Source organism: Cebus imitator, unplaced genomic scaffold, assembly GCF_001604975.1.
Source record: "Cebus imitator isolate Cc_AM_T3 unplaced genomic scaffold, Cebus_imitator-1.0 Scaffold267, whole genome shotgun sequence".
In the NCBI taxonomy this organism is placed as follows: domain Eukaryota; kingdom Metazoa; phylum Chordata; class Mammalia; order Primates; family Cebidae; genus Cebus; species Cebus imitator.
In genome coordinates, this window is record NW_016107582.1 from 912,285 (window position 1) to 931,096 (window position 18,812).

At 36.7% G+C, this 18,812-nt stretch overlaps 1 protein-coding gene across 12 annotated transcripts in view; it reads left to right on the forward strand.

Moving 5' to 3' along the window:
- Positions 1-18,812, forward strand: part of EYA4 (EYA transcriptional coactivator and phosphatase 4) — a 276,762-nt gene that overhangs the window by 227,336 nt on the left and 30,614 nt on the right. For 7 of the 12 annotated variants that reach the window (XM_017500629.2, XM_017500621.2, XM_017500620.2 and 4 more), the window contains 4 exons: positions 1,414-1,493; positions 3,165-3,348; positions 9,366-9,502; positions 11,206-11,289. In XM_017500629.2, coding sequence (XP_017356118.1) covers positions 1,414-1,493; positions 3,165-3,348; positions 9,366-9,502; positions 11,206-11,289 — 485 coding nt within the window. The remainder of the gene's footprint in view (positions 1-1,413; positions 1,494-3,164; positions 3,349-9,365; positions 9,503-11,205; positions 11,290-18,812) is intronic. The other 5 variants (XM_017500622.2, XM_017500625.2, XM_017500630.1 and 2 more) reach the window with 1 other exon arrangement.

Consider the following 18,812-nt stretch of genomic DNA (forward strand, 5'->3'; position numbering starts at 1 on the left):
TTTTTGAGATGGAGCCTCACTCTTTCACCCAGGCTGGAGTGCAATGGCGTGGTCTCAGCCCGCTAAAACCTCCACTTCCCAGGTTCAAGTGATTCTCCTGCCTCAGCCTACTGAGTAACTGGGATTACAGACATGTGCCACCATACCTGGCTAATTTTTGTATTTTAGTTTTTGTATTTTTAGTAGATACGGGGTTTCACCGAGTTGGTCAGGCTGGTCTGGAACTCCTGACCTCATGATCCACCCTCCTTGGCCTCCCAAAGTGCTGGGATTACAGGCGTGAGCCACCACGCCCAGCATGTTTTATCTTAATGCAATAGCTGCCAAAATAATTTTAGTGACATAGCAAAAACTTTAAAAGCTGATTACTATCTGTCATTTTCTCTATATGGAAAATCACCAATTTGGGGTTATATTACCATATTTGAACCAACTGGTATGACATTTTGGTTAATTGATTCAAATGAAATAATTATTTAGATATGTTCGACTGGAATAGCAGTGCTCTTTTTTACCTAAAATGTAGGTTGAAACATATTTGAATGCATGGTATAGCCACAAAAATCCATACAGCTTCAGTTAGCCATGTGACAGACAACATTTTCATTTTTTCCACAAACACTTTCATATTGGCTATTCCAGGTCAGGTCAGTTGCACTGATTACATAACACATTGCTAGTCAAAACACATTGATAAAATAAGTAATCAGCTACCTCAATAGCCTTTCATTTTACTTCTCGACAAGTATATTCCATAAGGATTTTTTCTTAAGGAAACCTATAATTGACAGCTCACTTGTTTTTGCCCTGATTTGAGAAATCCTTAAATTTCACACCTTGTAGTAAAGTTTTAGAAGGTGCTCAAACCCTAGATTTGTATAGTATAAACAGTTCTCCTTTGAGTCTGAACCCTAAATCACAGCTATTTTTGCTCTAAAGACAAAGGGAACAAAAGTACAAGGAGTTACTAAATGGGGTTCTCTATGTTTATTTCCCATGCTAATAACCCTGTACAAATGTTGAGCTCAAGTGATTTTTGTATGTAAATACAGTTGATATGATTTGAAAGTTCCAGTAGTTTCCTGGAGGCAGTCTTAGTCTGTGTAAGATGTTATCCTTTGGGTACCTCTGCACTTCTTGACTCCTAACCATTGAATGTTGGCCTCACTCCTTATGAAGACTGTTCCCACATGCTTCTGTTTATCTCGACAGATTCAATAGGAAAGGGTTTGCCAGGGGTTACAACAAGAGGGAAAGAGCTAAGCATATTTTCTGTATAAATGTCTCAACCTCAAATTTCACTGTCTTCACGACAAATTTCAAAGTGTTTCTCTCACTGAATTCTGCAAAGTGAAATATTTTTATCACTTTACAAGGAATACTTTTAAAATGCAATTTGTTCTTTACCTCTAGGTTCTAGTTTTGCACCATCATCTACTATTTATGCAAATAATTCAGTTTCCAATTCAACGAATTTCAGTGGTTCACAACAGGTATAGTAGCTTTTTGTGTTTATGCTTTTTATATGTATTTCAGATTATTGAAGAGTACTTTCAAGTTGCCATGTAAGTGTATACTTTCCCAGAATAGGATTTCCTTATTTAAAATTATGATAGCATTTCAGGATAGTAAAAAATTAGCTATATAGAACTCTTGGAATATGTGTTATTCTGGCTAATAGGGGACAATAGTGGAAATGAAAAGAAAAGGAGATCTTTGAGACATGTTCGAATATGAAAAGACATTATATTCCCTAGTGGGGAATAGCCTGGATCTTTCCAGTATGTCACCTCATCTTCCTCTGCAGGAGTTAGTAGCCTAACAGAGAGCTTCAACACACAGATGTTTGACTTTGGCCCTCTGGGTTTAATTTCCAGCTCTGAAACTTAATTAGCTGTTTGACCTTGTGCAAATTACTTAACCACTCTGTGCCTTAGTCCCCTTCAATGTAAAATGAATATAATATTAAGGCCACACAAGAGATTGTGAGGATTAAATGAGTAAATATATTTGAGCCCTTAGAACAGTGCCTCGATACAGAGTAAACACTTTGTAAACGTTTGCTATCACTGTTTCACTCTGAGAAAGAGATGTTCCTAGGAACTTTGTTTAAATATAACGAGGTTTTTGTTCTTGGCTTATAAGCCATAGTAGGAAACATTGGATCTTGTAATTTTCAGACTAATAGAATTTTAGTTTTCTGCCATATTATTTAATCCTTTATGATCATACACATATTTACTTATAAGGAGAAGTTCTATTATTTTTTGGAAACCACATCAAATGTAGATCTTTGTTTCCTTTGGAACATGTTTCATCAGGGGATCTTAATGTCATGTCCAAGAATTTGTCATCACCGATAACATTTTGGGCTGACACATGCTAGATATATTAAACACCAATTATCACAAGAAATCCTTACTCATCATCCTAATATGTAAAAGGATTTTGAAGGATCATTATTATCATTTTAAGGTTCTTAATTTTTTTAATAAAAAGCAAGTTGAGGTGTTGATCCAGTGTGTTCATTTTTCTCTTTAATGAAGAAGGGAAACTAAATAATTGAAAAGTTCACTAAAGACTTTAAGTCAAGGCTTCAGGTGATGCATAGTTTGTGAGAGGCTGGGTATAAAAAGAAATCATATTCCTCTTCTTTTACTTACTTTTTACCTTCTGCTAAGAAAACAGAATTTTTAGTAGCCCAGAAAGGAACAAAAATCACAAAAATGTAGACTGTGGTCTCTGGGGAGGCTAAGAGGCGCAGCCCCAACTCCTTGCTGATGATGTTAGATGTGTAAGAACTGATTTTGTGAATATGAGCTGATTCTGTCTCCTTCTTTCCTCTTCAGACACATAGGTTTTGATGATGTAAATCCTTGGATAAGTAATTATCAGGAGCAAAGTGAACCATATGCTAATTTTAAGCAGATTAAAATTTGTATACTGGACCTGGTTTGCCAAAACAATAGGGTATTTCACTACTACATGCTTGTAAGAGATGCCCACAAAGTAGTCTCTGCTCACTAGGATCACCTCAAAGCTGTGGACTCAGAAACAAATGGGGCTGAATCTAATCTTTCAATTATCATAATGATTGGTTTTCCATGGAAACTATTACAGAGTAATTTCTCTTTCAAACACACACATCTCAATTATTGTTTCAGGATTATCCATCCTATACAGCCTTTGGCCAAAACCAGTATGCACAGTATTATTCAGCATCAACGTATGGAGCGTATATGACATCAAATAACACAGCCGATGGCACACCCTCTTCAGCCTCTACTTATCAGTTGCAGGAATCTCTCCCAGGACTGACTAACCAACCAGGTACAGATCTTCACCCAGGTGAAATACTTTTATATGTTTTGCAGTATCTAGTAAAATGGAAAAAGTGAACACTCCAAAAACGTGGCTGAAAGCTCCCAGATAATTGTGCTGATGTTTAATCTGTGTTACCATCACTGTATAAGATGAGGTTCTTCTGGCATTTCAGAAGATCATTCTTTTAAGTGGGACAGACAGGCGATTTTAATCTCTAAATGATGGTGTGCATATGAATATGGACCTTTTGCCAGACTAATTATTCATTTTGTGAAGAACTTGCAACAAAGTTGTAACATTATCTTCCTTGAGTATGACTGATAATATTTCCTTTATGCTAAAGAGACTACATAAGCCCTTTACCTTTATGTGTTGTAAGTAGCTCTAGCCAGTGAACATTCCCTACATTACTGGGATTTGTAGATTCAGTGGTAGGTAGTTTAATATCTTTGTGCGATCAGTGTGTATTTGAAATCATTGTGTGTTTCTTTATCTGAAACTTGCAGTATTTGAATTGCATTTGCTACACATAATTTGACACAGCCGAAGTATTTAAAATTAAAAGCAAATTTAACAGAGACAGCATAATCCTAAGAAAAGTTTCAGGACTTTTGGAGAAATTATTGAGATGATTCTAAAAATCACAAGAAAAAGTGGAAGAATTAGAAGAGTCAAAACTATTGTGAAAAATAAGAACGAAGTTTGAAGACTCACATTATCTGATTTTGATTAGACTTATAATGTACAGTAATCGAGTGAGCATGAAAGTATAAACACGTAAAGCAATGAAATACAGTGGAGAGTCCAGAAACAGATATATATAATATCTACTAGAAAACTGATTTTTGAATCAGGATACAAAGGCCGTTGAGTGGAGAATGAATAGTGTTTTGTTCCCAACAAATGGTGCTGGAACAATTGGACAACTATATGCAAAAGAGGAAAGAATCTCAACTTATATACAAAAATTAACTCAAAATGGAGTGTAAGCCTACATCTAAAAAGCTAAAACTACAAAACTTCTAGAAGAAAAAATGGTGGAAATCTTTGTGACCCTGGCTTACATAAAGACACAATTCTTACAAGAAAATAACAGATAAAATTAGATTTCAAAAAATTGTAAAGGACTTTTGCTCTTCAAAAGACACTATTACAAGAATAAAAAGACAAAGCCATAGATTTGGAGAAAATATTTATAAAACACATACTGATAAAGGAATTATATCCACAATATATAAAAAACTCTTGAAAGTCACTAAGAAAAATAAGATTAAGAATTTTTTTTAAATATCATTAATTTGTTCAAGTATATTTTTCTGCCTTCAGTTATTTGCAAGATCCAAATTCATCTCTACTTCTTTTTTATTCAGCTTTGATTGGGAGAGAAAATAGGGAAACATGGTCACAATACTGTAAACTCCTTCTAACTGGACCAAAGGGGCCAAGATGATTCAATGCCATTAAACAATTATTTATTGAGTGTCTATTAGGTATCAGCACTGTGCTAGAAACTGACATTTCAGCAGTGAATGAGCTCTTGGCACACCTTTAGCTTCCATTTAACAAGCAAGACAAAGATCAAATAATTACAATAGTGATGAGTGTTGAGAAAGGGAAAGTGGTTAAGTCATATGGGGAATATTAACAAGTAAACTAATTTGGACATAAAGTAAAAATGAACCTGATATTTTAAGCAACAGTCAAGATGTATTTATATCATGAATTGATGAAATGATAACATTCATGATTTTTAGTTCCCTGTTCAGAATATAATCTTTATGGGTCCAAGGAAAAATTATCTAGTAGATATAGCTTGTCTTTGATGCCTCTACATAAAGGCACACAGCCCATTTGAATTTCTGGTCCTTGTCCCTTTGGGGCTCTCTGTTTTGGCTTTTCAGCTAGCCTCAGCCTCCCTGGGTATCTGTACCTCTTGCAGGACCAGGATTAGGGTAAGGTCAGTGAAGCACCCAGAGCACAAAATTTAAGATGGAACCCATTCTCGAGGTTCTTAAATTTTGTGTCCTAGGTGCCGTACTCATTAGTCCCAGCCCAAATCACATGTTCCAAATCTGTCATGATCCTCTTTGGGTCAATACTTTGCATTACATCAAGGATCTTACTTTCATTCAAAGAATGAATTATTTCAGAATCCTTACTTAAGCAGTGGGGATACTTTGGGGAGGGAGATATTTAGTGACCTCTTATTACCCTGTGGAAGGTTTTTCTCAATGATGAATGTATGGGGAAAACAAGGTAGGGTGAATATTTAAAAATGAAACTACAAAAGTATTTCATCATCAAGATATCAGAGACTGAATGATGGACAAGACCAACAGGGTGTTTTTGAATTTACTAGACTACAGCTACCAAGAATGAGACCCATATATGTGTTCAATATGGTATTTGCTAAGTAGGGCTTTGTGTAAAATGTTGCTTTTGCTCCAATTTCCATATAATCATAAGAAAGCTTCTCTGCAGGAAAGACACAGATGGTTAATTTCCTTATTGGAATAATCAGTATTGAAAATAGCTATTTTATTCATACTAAATATATTAAATGCAGGCAGGTAGGTATTCTGAGTGTGTGACTTTGGATGTGACACATTCACATAAGGAATTCTGGCATTCACTATCAGGATGCTGTAATTTCTTCAGGCTTCCATTGGTTGCTGAGGCCAAGAAATATGATTTGACATCATTTTCAGATTTTTATTAGACTTGAATTTAAAGACAGAGTTAATTGTATTTATAGCCATATTATTCTCTCAACCAAAATCATAACGACACACATGTCTGGATCTTTAAAGAATTCTGTGAACTCAGACCTTCAGCCAATGTAGTTTTAAGTTTAATTTAGCCTTTTCAGATCTGGCATATGGCCAAAAAGCAAACAAGTTTATAACTATGGAATTTTTCTTTATTATTGATGGAATCTGATGCATTTAGTTCAAGGGCAGGAAAAGTATTTCCCATTGACTAGTTTTGCATTTTGGACTTAAAGTAGAAACCTAAAATTAAACCCACAGTTTTTCATAGAACATTCACTGTTGACTTCTACTTTTATAATGAAAACATACCTTATGTTCAATAAGAGACAGCTGGTTGTTCTGATTTAGTGATAAGCCTAATAAAATAAAGTGAGATATAAATATCCAAACCTTAAAAGGTGCAGTTATTCATTACTGTACTGATTAAAGGATAATTATTCAATCATGTATAGTATTGGGTCAAGAAAAGTCTAAGGCAATTTGGTAATGACTGATGTTATTTGGAAATTGCAAATAGCATTCCATTATTTAATTTACCTTATTAGGTTGTTTGACAGTGGATTTAAAGAAACACTGCAATGCTGATTAAGAGCTGACATTTTACTTCATTATCTTTCTAAAGGTCTTTCTTTAATGTAAAATTTATATTGGGTATATCATTTTTTAATTTGTATTAAGAAAGTTTGAGGACAGATTAGCATATGAAGATGAGAAATATTTTTATAGCTCCTTTTTTTTCAAATATTTTAAACATCTTTAAAATCAAATATAGTTAGTCATGTATAAATAACAATATTAAGTTTTACCCTGAGACCTTGACAAACATTACAATACATTAGCTAATTGAACCTAACAAAGGTTCCAGACGAGTAACGGATCTTGCGCTGTGGCGAGAACAACGTTGCTTTATGATAGTTAACAACTGAAAATTGATCTATAGTGAATATAAGGAGAAATTTTATGGAATGTCATCCACCCAAAATGTTTTCAAAATTCATGCTTAATAAGTGAGGGTTAATTTTAAACACCATTTTAATTGAAAGAGGAAAGACGGTTTGGGGATGTGGTAACCTTAGGAAAATTCTGTTTCAAAAATAATTAAAAATGGAACTTTCACGTGATTTTATTTAAAAGCTGGTGTATGTTCAGATACCCAAAGACTAATTTAATGCCTATACAAATAAGGTGAAACATGATTTACTATAAGACAAGGCTATATTCAACCCTGTAACTTAAAAATCTTATTACTGTGCTATCCACTCTCACCTAGGTGATAACATAGACTCCTGAAATGAACTATGTTGGCAATGTTTTAAGTGGAAATAATATTTGGAGCACAGGCATATTTTTTTTATCATATCCTGACATGCACAGTGTTTCCCAAAGAAAATGTTAGAAGTTAGCTATGTAAAAATTACCATTTCTCACTATAAGTGATGGCTAGTTTTTTTCAGATTTTTTATTTAGGTTAATAACTGCTTGATTGTCCTTTAATTATTTTAATTTTTAAAATTAATGATAAAAATGACAGTCATAATATCTTTTTGTTTAAAAATCATGTAATTTAAATTTAATATAGTTTGCCTCTTAGAAATTTTCACTTTATACATATAATTTAAATCAAATTAAATATAAATCAGTTTATCCCTTAGTAATCCAGAAAGCTACTATAAAACGGAGATTTAGAGTGACTGAATATAATGCTTGAACTCATGTAGTAATTCTGACTCTTCAGCTTGTTATACTGTATCTCACAGTTGCCTTGGCTTATATTAACAAGTGTTTCCACAAGTTACTCAGTACTCGCTACCTCCTAAGATACGTTCTCACAAGCTTTAAACATTTCAGATTTTTAGATATCTATGGGACATGCAGAAGTCAATTAGATAAGAAGTCTGAAATTTAGGATGTGGCCTAGTTGGAGGTCTAAATGTCTGTCTGGGTCATCACAGATAGGGTCACTAACACATGAGAGATTTAAATCCCCTAGATTGTGTGAAGTGAGGACAGTGTTCAGAGGATGGGATTCTGACACACTATCTTATAAGGAATGGGAGAAGTACAAGAGTCCATGTTTTCTAGCTGGAGAAGGACTGATGGGAGTGATTCTAGAACTAGGCAAGTGTAAGGTATCACCTGTCAAATAATGCTTTCCAGGAGGTGGTGTTTAAGAGAATCACACACAGCACAGAGATCCTGGAAAACAAGGACTGAGTCTGTCTATTGCATTTGTCAACAAGGCGATTTCTGGGGACTTTTAGCAGAAGAATTATTATTGAGTTTTGGGGAATGGAAGCTATATTATGATAAATTGGATATCAGTAAGTGGGGACAGATATGCTGTCCAGTGCTGCAGCCACTGGCCACACGTGACTATTGAGCACTTGCAATGTTGCTAGTGTAGATTGAGATCTGCTGTAAGCATAGAACACTGCACAACATTTCAAAGACTTAGTGTGAAAAAGAAGACGTAACACATATAATTGATAATTTTATATTGATTACATACTGGAATGATAACATGAATATATGGAGTCAACACATTGATTATAGACTGATATGTAACATGGATATATTGGGTCAATTAACACATAAGTAATACTAATTTTACATAACTCTTTTTACTTTTTTTAAGCATAGTTAATAAAAAAAACTTTAAAATTTTATATAAGGTCACATTTGTGGCTTACATCATATTTCTGTCATATAGCATTAGTATGCACTATTTTAAGAAGTTTTATTTAAAAGAGAAAATGGAAGCAAATAGTATCTAGATGGAAATGCCAGGTCAGAGGGAAGGACTTTTAAACTTCTCAGTGACCCCAAGAAATGGGAGAGGCTGAAGGGAAGATGAAAGAGGGCTTGACTAATGAAGCATGACTTCCTTGGAGGTGGGGTTGAGAGTCAGGTTTGTAGGTGGAGGGATGGAATTGTTCCGAAAGAAGACATCTCATTCTCTGAACTGTGACAAAAAAGGAGGTGAGGACATATCTAAATAGAGACAAATATGTAGGTGAAGGTATAGACAGGTAGTTGAAGGCATATGGTGTAGAAAAGACGTTCACATTTAATAGATCATACAGATTAAAACGAGGAGTTTGTGGAAACTACAAAAGTTCTGACTGACGTGTGTGCTTGGGATTATAAATATTTTTTTTGCCATAAGGAAGTTTCTATTGTATAGGAATTTGTTAAGATAATTAATAATGAAGACTCATACTTGATCTAAAAATGAAGTGCTATTCTTGACACAAGTCATGTTATCTATAGGAGAGTTTGATACCATGCAAAGCCCCTCCACACCCATCAAAGATCTTGATGAGAGAACATGTAGGAGTTCTGGTTCAAAGTCCAGAGGAAGAGGCCGGAAAAATAATCCCTCCCCGCCTCCTGATAGCGACCTGGAGGTATGCCTACACATTCTTAAAGATGATAGTATGATGCTTTATTTTATTAAATGATGCATTCTATATCTTACAGTTCCATTATGTTTCAAACTTAAAAAAAAAAAGATATATTATGAATTGAATGGACCTACTTTGTCACAGGCATTTTACAGCTCTGAAGTTGGAGATTCTTTCTGTTCATTATAATAGCAAAATTAAAAGCAAATAACAACATAAAAATGATATTGCTTTACAGATTCTTGGCCTAAGATAATTGCATGTTTTGATCTAAATTGGCACCAACAAATTTTAAAAATATAGCCATTGTTTGTGGGATACTTTTCTATGTAACACTGTATTTGATAGCACTAAAGTAGTGAAAGATGTCCAAATGGGTAATTAAGTTTAAAAAGGTAAAAGTAATTTGTATAGAAAGAAAAATTTATCTTCTAAAAATAGACAAATTTCAGTCATTTAATAATATGTGTTAAAATTTGCATATCTGAAAATTTTGCTATATGTCATTTTTCTATTTATGAGCTCTTTTGAGATATATTGTACTAAGCAGGGTTGATTTTTATTATAAAACATCAGGAGAAACTATTCTTAACCATATTAATGTTAATTCTTACATACTGCATACTTCAATTAAGAAAAAAATTGAGGCCAGGTGTGGTGGCTCATGCCTGTAATCCCAGCACTTTGGGAGGCAGAGGCGGGTGGATCACGAGGTCAGGAGATCGAGACCATCCTGGCCAGCATGGTGAAACCCCGTCTCTACTAAAAGTACAGAAAAAATTATCCGAGCGTGGTGGCGTGTGCCTGTTGTCACAGCTACTCGGGAGTCTGAGGCAGTAGAACTGCTTGAAACCGGAAAACGGAAGTTGCAGTGAGACGGGATCGTGCCACTGCACTCCAGCCTAGTGATAGAGTGAGACTTTGTCTCAAAAAAAGAAGCAAAGAAAAAAATTTGAACTTCCAGATTTAGTAAAATTAAGTGACAGACATTGTGCTTCTTTATAAGAGATAACTTCCTTTACCTGAACAACAGGAACAAGTTCAAATTGCCTCAAGAACTTGACAGGTGATATAAATGAGTAACCAGGCTGAATTTCCCAGCAGACTGTGGGGAGCTCAGAGTACAGGCCCATTCTAAGGGACCTACTTGTCACTGCCATGTAGGAATGGCAGCCAGCCTGGCCGCAGCTTCTAGTTTCTGTGCTGCAGTCAAAACTCTGAAGTTTGTGTGAAATTGCTTAGTTTTGAAATGTTAATTAATATGAAATCTTTCAAAACTCCAGGGAACCCAACATATCTGCTGGCCTAATAAGACCCAAAGGTCCATACTTGGCAGTTCTGTTTTGGGGTTACTCATTGATTCTTTTAAATACTTCTTTAAGATCTAATTTTTTGCATATATTGCAAAATTTTACGAATCCCTAAGGTATAGAACTTTAAAATATGTAGAGTTTCAATCATACTTCTTTCATAAAGGAATGAAATGAGCACATCTGACTCTTAAGCTTATAATTTGTATAATTCCTGTTCCCCAGGCTTTACAGGAATTGGATTTGGCAAATTTGAAAAAAAAAAAAAAAGAATTATTTATTTTCTATAAAATATCAAGATGATACCTACCAAGGAAGGGGGACGTTTTCTGCTTGTAAAGAGATTTCTGTTTCCTTGGACTTTTAAATTTTCTGATATTTATTTTTTGTCTTCAGCGTGTGTTTGTCTGGGATTTGGATGAAACCATCATTGTTTTTCACTCACTGCTCACAGGATCTTATGCACAGAAGTATGGAAAGGTAAGAAATCAAGAAATGTTACTCCAAGAAATCTTGTTAATTTTTTTTGTTTAAAATCAAGGACCATTTTTAAATGGTCCTTGATTTTAAATAGCTTTTAAGTGGTTTTTATTGCAATCTGTGAAATCTTCTCTTAATTATCTATTTCTAGTGTCTTAAAATTCTTTAATGTGAACTGGCAAATTAAACAAAGCTAATTAGAAATTGAATTCCTTGCCGTTTCCTCAAAAGGACTGAGTTTTCTACATCAAGACTAAGCTTCTTAGTCTCACATAATTATTTTAGAAAAAAAAATTGTAAGCTGAAATGGACTTTAAAACATTATAAAATCATATATTATCTCCAATTAAAGAGCTTTAAGAAATTGTTTGAACTAATTTGTTGCAAATTTATAGCAATAGTTGAAACTATTGCTATAGAATGTCATTTGAAATAAGTGAGTAATCTTTCATCTGACAGATCCTTTGGATTTATGAATGTATTTTTCTGTAACTTGAGTACACATATGATGAGCAACCAAGGTAACACCACCTCCCATACACCAAGTCAACAATAGATGGTCTCATTCCTCACCTGCCTTTCTCTCTTGTTATTGCTTTTATTTCTTTTTTCTTTTTATTATTATTATTTTGAGACAAAGCCTTACTCTGACCCAGGCTGGAATGCAGTGATGCAATCTTGGCTCACTGCAACCTCTGCCTCCTGGGCTCAAATGATCCTCCTGCCTCAGCCTTTTGAGTAGCTGGAATCACAGGCTTACACCACCACACCTGGCTAATTTTTGTGTTTTTAGTAGAGATGGGGTTTCACCATGTTGGCGAGACTGGTCTCAAACTCCTGACCTCATGTGATTTGCCTGCCTCAGCCTCCAAAGTGCTGGGATTACATGCGTGAGCCACCATGCCCGGCCCCTATTTTTATAGTTAGCTTCTTAAAACATCATTGTTACAAACCTCCGTGAGTGTTTCTCCAAAGACTGATGCAACACCAACAGGCTTTTTGGATGAAAACATAGTTGTTTAGGCCATAACTGTTTGAATCTTAGACTCTGTAGGTCTTATAGTCAAACTAGAGCCAACTCAGAACATGTTGGCTTAGTGCCAGTTACTGTACTCCAAGTTGTATCTTTGATTCCTTTACATATCACACTTACATAAGTATCTTCCTATGTCTTCATAGCATTCCATTATGTGATAATGTCTCAAGCTCTTCATGCAATTTTTAGCAACTATATTAAGCTTTGTCTTCTGGACAAGTAATGATAAAATTGCATTCAAGTCTGTCTTCCTAAATTACACTTTGGGTGAATCTGCATTGCCATTTGATTTTGGTGTAGGTAATGGATATTGCTAAACAGATATGAAAGGTAACAATTTTGTTTAACAACCATTTACAAGGATTATTAGCCCCTTTATCACAAGTATCATCTAAACCAGTCTTCTACAAAGCAGCATATATACATGTGCACCAGACATACAAGACTCTCCACTGCGATAAGGAAAGGAAATATTAGAATTAATACACACATACATTTGTATCTCATATTTATTAATTTTTATTATCTGTTTCACAATGCACATACTTTGTAAATATGTTAACTCTGCTGCTATAACAAATTACCATAGACTAGGTGGCTTAAATAACAAACATTTATTTCTCACAATTTTGGAGGCTGAGAGGCCAAGGTCAACCTGTCAGCACCTGCTTCCAGGTTTCCACAGGGCAGTCTTTTTTGCTGTGTCCTCCACGTCACGTGGTGGAGAGCAGAGAGAAAGGGAGAGAAAGTAAACTCTTGTATCTTTTTATCAGGACACTAATCCCATTCAGAAGGGCTTTACCCTCATGACCTAATTATCTCCCAAAGGCTCCTCCTTCTAATGCTATTGCATTGGGATCAGGATTTCAATAATTTGAGTTTTGGGGAAACACATCCAGTCCATATTATAAATACATATAATAATTAAAATGTAAGTATATAATTTATAAGTAAAGCACTATACAGAAATTTGGAACACACACTCAACATTATACTACTGATAGAGTGTGCAATATAAAAAGTTTCCAGACAGTAACCTAAAGGATTTCTTCTAAATAGTATTGGCTATCAGAAGTACACAGTAAATCCTGTTGAACTGAACTGATTGTAATACTTTTGTGCAGCTAGGTTTCATATTAGGTAAGTGTTTAAAGTAAACAATCTAATAAGCACATGGACCCAAATAAAGATCTCTTCAAAATGGTCACCATGAGGGGTTACACGTAAATATCCATGTTGCCTCCATACTGCCAAATCAGTGGTAGAACTCATCTTTTGAGATTGTTGTTAGCCTTTAACATATTTCCTGGCTTCACACCTTTATCCTTTTGTGGTCATTTTGATCTTTAAAAATAATAAGATCATTTGGACCCATGACAGTGAATAAGGAGCATGGTAAAACTGTCACTACATATATTTGTTTTATTTTTGTCAAAAATACCATGAAGTAATGAAGCTGCTTTTCTCAATTTACTCATAAACTGGCTTTAAGAGCAATTCCAAAAGCAAAGTTCAACTTCTCTCAGCACTGCTGCATCATGGAAATAAAGCTGTCAGCTCCCAGGATGTCAGCTGGACATGCAGCACTCATTTCAACATACAAGTTTTATTTTTTCAAAGTATTGCCCTAAAAGATTTTTTTCCGATACAAAATAGACTCTCTATGCATCCTGTATGCTTCCAGAAGGTTAAAATAGTACAGCATGCCAAAGGGGTGGGGCAAAGTTAGGGGAAAAAGGAAACTGACCTTTATGGAATGCTCATGATGTGCCAGGCAGGAAGCATCCTGCAGTATAAAGGGGTAGGCTGTTCTCTCAAAGCTATAGATGAGGAAACAAACCCAGAGGGGTAATAAAAATGTGTGCACAGCCACACAACCAATCAGTGGCAGAGATGAGTCCTAGGGCCCCAGATTCTTGGACCCCAAAGCCCATGTTCTTTCTGCCACAGCACATCGCATGGCCTAGACAGTTAATATGCCAGATATGCAATAGAAAAATAATGTTTCCTAACAGAAGTAAAGACAGTTAGTGAGGTACTGCGTAGGCAGTTGGGTGAGTTCTCTTTTAAGTTGTAATTTTAATTATCTTCTCTCAGACACTTGAGATATGTTTTCATCAAGAGGTAAAACCTAAGAAATATTCCATGAAATAGAATGTGGCAGACAGCATTCAATACCTACAGGTGGGACAGAATACAGAAAGAATCAGAGGCACTATTGGAAGGGGGTGAGAAAGATAAACTTACATTTATAGAATACCTGTCATGTGGTTCAGCTGATGTTTGACATTTTAGAAGCAGTAGAGTGGTGGTGAAAGCCAAGAGCTTTTGAATCAGATAAACTTAAGTTTGAAAATCCAGTTCTGATGTTTACAGCTTTCGGATTCTGGCAAATTACTTAAATCTTTAGTTTCAAAATCTGTAAAATAAGGACAACACCATCTGTTAGATTGACCACACTGAATAATGTTTTTACTCAGAGCAATTTAAGAAAAGTAAAGTAAAAGTATTTTAGGCTGTATTTTCTAATAAAAATAAAAACACCCTTCCCAAATTCCATGAAAAACAACTTATATTACCTTATTTATTGCATTATTATTTATATTTTTCTAAAAGTTGTTTTATCATTGACAATTTTTTTAATGCAATTAAGGAATTGGCACTGCCTTTTAGCCAGTAAGAAATTAATATCTTGGCATATTGAGAAGTAGCTAAATAAGGCCCATCTTATGAAGTTGTGGACCACATGCACCTCAAGGGTCACTGCAGATGGGGCAGAGATGACATTGGGTAGCTTCAGCTTCACCACAAACCGTAAGTGAAAAGATGGTAAACTACAACGCCTCAGACAGACTGCATCCATTTAGCAAATCGTTAGTAATACCAATATACATGTGTCTTGCTCTCATGGAGCTTTCAAAAAAAAAATCATCTCAGGTAGTGGTAACTTCTGTGGAGACAATAAAACTAGGTCATATAGTGAGTGATTGGGGTGTGTGACTGAGGAAGTGACATTGGTACTGAGAGGAGCTAGCCTTACAAATTAGGAGAGAGGGAGAATTGGGAAGAGCATTCCAGCAGTCAGTGCTGATCTTTCAGTGTTCCAAGAATATGAAGTCCAGTATGGCTGGAAGATTGTAAGCAAGAGAATGAATAGTACAAGGTAGGGGAAGCAGGTAGAATAAGATGGTGAAATAGAAACCTCTACTGATCGTCCTCCCTGCAGCAACACCAAATTGAACAAGTATCCACACCTTCAGAAGAACCAAAAGCCAGGTGATCAATCACACAATACCTAGTTTTAACACATATTACTGAAAGAGGCACTGAAGAGGAAAGACAGTCTTTGAATTGCTGATACCACCACCTTGCGCCAGTCTTCCAGCAGCAGCCAAATGGCACAGAGAGAGAATCTGTGCATTTGTGGGAGGGAAAGCTCGGTGACTGCAGGGTTTTTCACTGGAACTCAGTGCTCTTTCACAGCAGAAAGCAGCACTGGGTAGAACTTAGCCAACACCTATGGAAGGAGCTTTCAGACCAGTCCTAGCCAGAGATGAATCTCTCATCTCACCTGTTGGAACTTGAGTTCTGGCAAAGTATCACCACCATGGGATAAACTGCCTGGGGTCCAGGCAGTTTAGGCCAAAAGGACCACAATCCTGAAGAAGTCCTGCTTCTCTCCTGGGCTTGAAGCCAGTGGACTTGGCAGACACATGACTTAGTGAGACACCAGCCGGGGCAGCCAAGAGAGTGCTTGTGCTACCCATCCCTCAGCCCCAGGCAGCACAGCTCACAGCTCCAGTAGAGATGTCTACCTTCCTCTTGGGAGGAGAGGAAAGAGTAAAGAGGAATTTGCCTTGCAACTGGGATACCAACTCAGTCACAGAAAGAAAGGGCAGCAAGCAGTGTCCTGAGGCCCCAGTTCCAAACCCTGGCTCCCAGATAACATTTCTACACATGCCCTGAAGGAAGCTTGCTGCCTTGAAGGGAAGGATCCAATGTTGACAAGAATCATCACCTGCCACTAAGATTCATCACCCTCGGGCCCTGAATAATCAACAGTAGTAGCAAGGCAGTACTTGCCACAGTCCTTGGGTGAAACTCAGAGATGTGCTTGCTGGCTTCAGGTGTGACCCAGTGCCTTCCTAACTGTGATGGGTATGGAGAGGGACTCCTTTTACTTGAGAAAAGGAAAAGGAAGAGTAAAGAGGACATCTTCTTGCAGCTTAGGTATCAGCTTGGCAACAGTAGGACAGGGCACCAAGTTGGCATGTGGGGAACCTGATTCCAGGCCATGGCTCTTGGATTGCATTTCTGCACCTGCCTTAGGTCAGGAGGGAGACATGAAGGGAGAGCCCTAGGCATGAGAGCTTTCACCACAAGCTGACTGAAGAGCACTTAGGCATTGAATGAACATCTGTGATAGCTAGACAGTACTTGCCATGAGCCTGGGGTAGTCAATGGTGTGCATGAGCAGAGAATTCTCTGCTTGTGGGAAGGGTAGAGACAAGTGGAAGGACTTTATTTTGTGGCTTGGCTGCCAGCTCAACCACAGTAGAATACAGCACCAGGTAGATTCCAAATTCGTGTTCTGGCTCCTAGATGTTATCTCTAGACCTACCGGGGCCAGGAGAACTTGACACCCTGAAGGGAGGGATACAAGCCTGGCTGGCTTTGCCACCTGCTGATTGTAGAGCCTTGAGCAAACATAGGTGGCAACCAGTCAGTGGTTACCATAGGTCTTGAATGTGACCCAGTGCTGTGTTGGCTGTAGGTCTGATCCAGCACAGTCCCAGGGTGGTAGTCACAGAGGTCCCTGTGCCACCCTTTCCTCAGCTCCAGGCAGCTCAGCACAAGAGAGAGACCCCATTTGTTTGGGAGAAAGTAAGGGACTAGAACAAGAGTCTCTGCCTGGTAATCCTGAAAATTCCTTGAGATCTTATCCAAGACCACCAGGAGGGCACCCCTATGGGTCTGCAAGAGCCACAGTGTTACTGGGCTTGGGGTGCACCCATTTAATGCAGATAGCATCACAGTGACCAAAAACTTAGATCACAACACTCAGGTTCCTTCAAATACCACAAAAGCCCTCCCAAAAATGACAGGTACCAAGAAGCCCAGACAGCAAAGACTCTGGTAAATACCTAACTCTTCAGTGTTCGGGCACTGATGAGCATCCACAATCATCAAGACTATCCAGGAAAACATGACATCAACAAACAAGGCTTCAGTGATCAATCCTAGAGAGATGGAGATATGTGACCTTTCAGAGAATTCAAAATAGCTTTTTTGAGGAATCTTAACAAAATTCAAGATAACAGAGAAGGAATTCAAAATCCTATAAAATAAATTTAACAAATAAATTGCAGTAATTAAAAAGATCAAGCAGAAATTCTGGAGTTGAAAAATGTAATGGATATACTGAAGAATGCATGAGAACCTCTTAACAGCAGAATTGACATGATCTCAGCTCACTGCAACCTCTAGTAACCATCATTCTACTCTATCACCATGAGTTCAACTTTTAGCTTCCAAATAAGTGAGAATACATGAAGTTTATTATCCTGTGCCTGTCTTATTTCACTAAGTGAGCTCCAATTCCATCCATGTTACTAAAAACGACAGGAACTCATTTTTTATGGCTGAATAATGCACCACTGTGTATATGTACCCCATTTTCTTTAGCATTCATCTGTTGATGGATGCCTAGGTTGCTTCTTAAATCTTGTCTATTGTGAAAAGTGCTGAAATAAACATGGGAGTACAAACTCCTCTTCGATACACTGACTTCCTTTCTGTTGGGTATATACTTAGCAATGAGATTGCTGGATCATATGGCAGTTCTATTTGTAGTTTTTGAGGAACCTCCAAACTGTTCTCCATAGTAGTGGTACCAATTTACATTCCCACCAGCTCACACTTGTAATCCTAACACTTCAGGAGGCAAGGCAGGAGAATCATTTTTATAGGAGTTGGAGATTAGCCTGGGCAACATAGTGAGACTCTGCCTCTACAAAAAAAAAAAAAAAAAAAAAAAAAAAAACACAACTTAAAAAAAAAAAAAAAAAAAAAAAAAAAAAAAAAGTTTTTTTAAATTAGCTGGGCATGGTGGTGCATCCCTGTAGTCTCAGCTACTCAGAAAGCTGATGCTGGAGGATCATTTGAGCTCAGAGATTGAGGCTGCAGTAAGCCATGTTCACACCACTGCAGTCCAGCCTGGGTGACAGATTAAGAAATAAATAAATTAGAAAATAACTAAGAGAGTTTAATTGGATTGTCTGTAACACAACGAAATGATAAATGCTTGAGGTGATGGATACCACATTTACCCTGATGTGATTATTATGCATTGTATACCTGTATCAAAATATCTCATGATGCTGTGTGCAGTGACTCAAGCCTGTAATCCCCGCACTTTGAAAGGCCAAAACGAGCAGGTCACCTGAGGTCAGGAGTTCAAGACCAGCCTGGCCAACATGGCAAAACC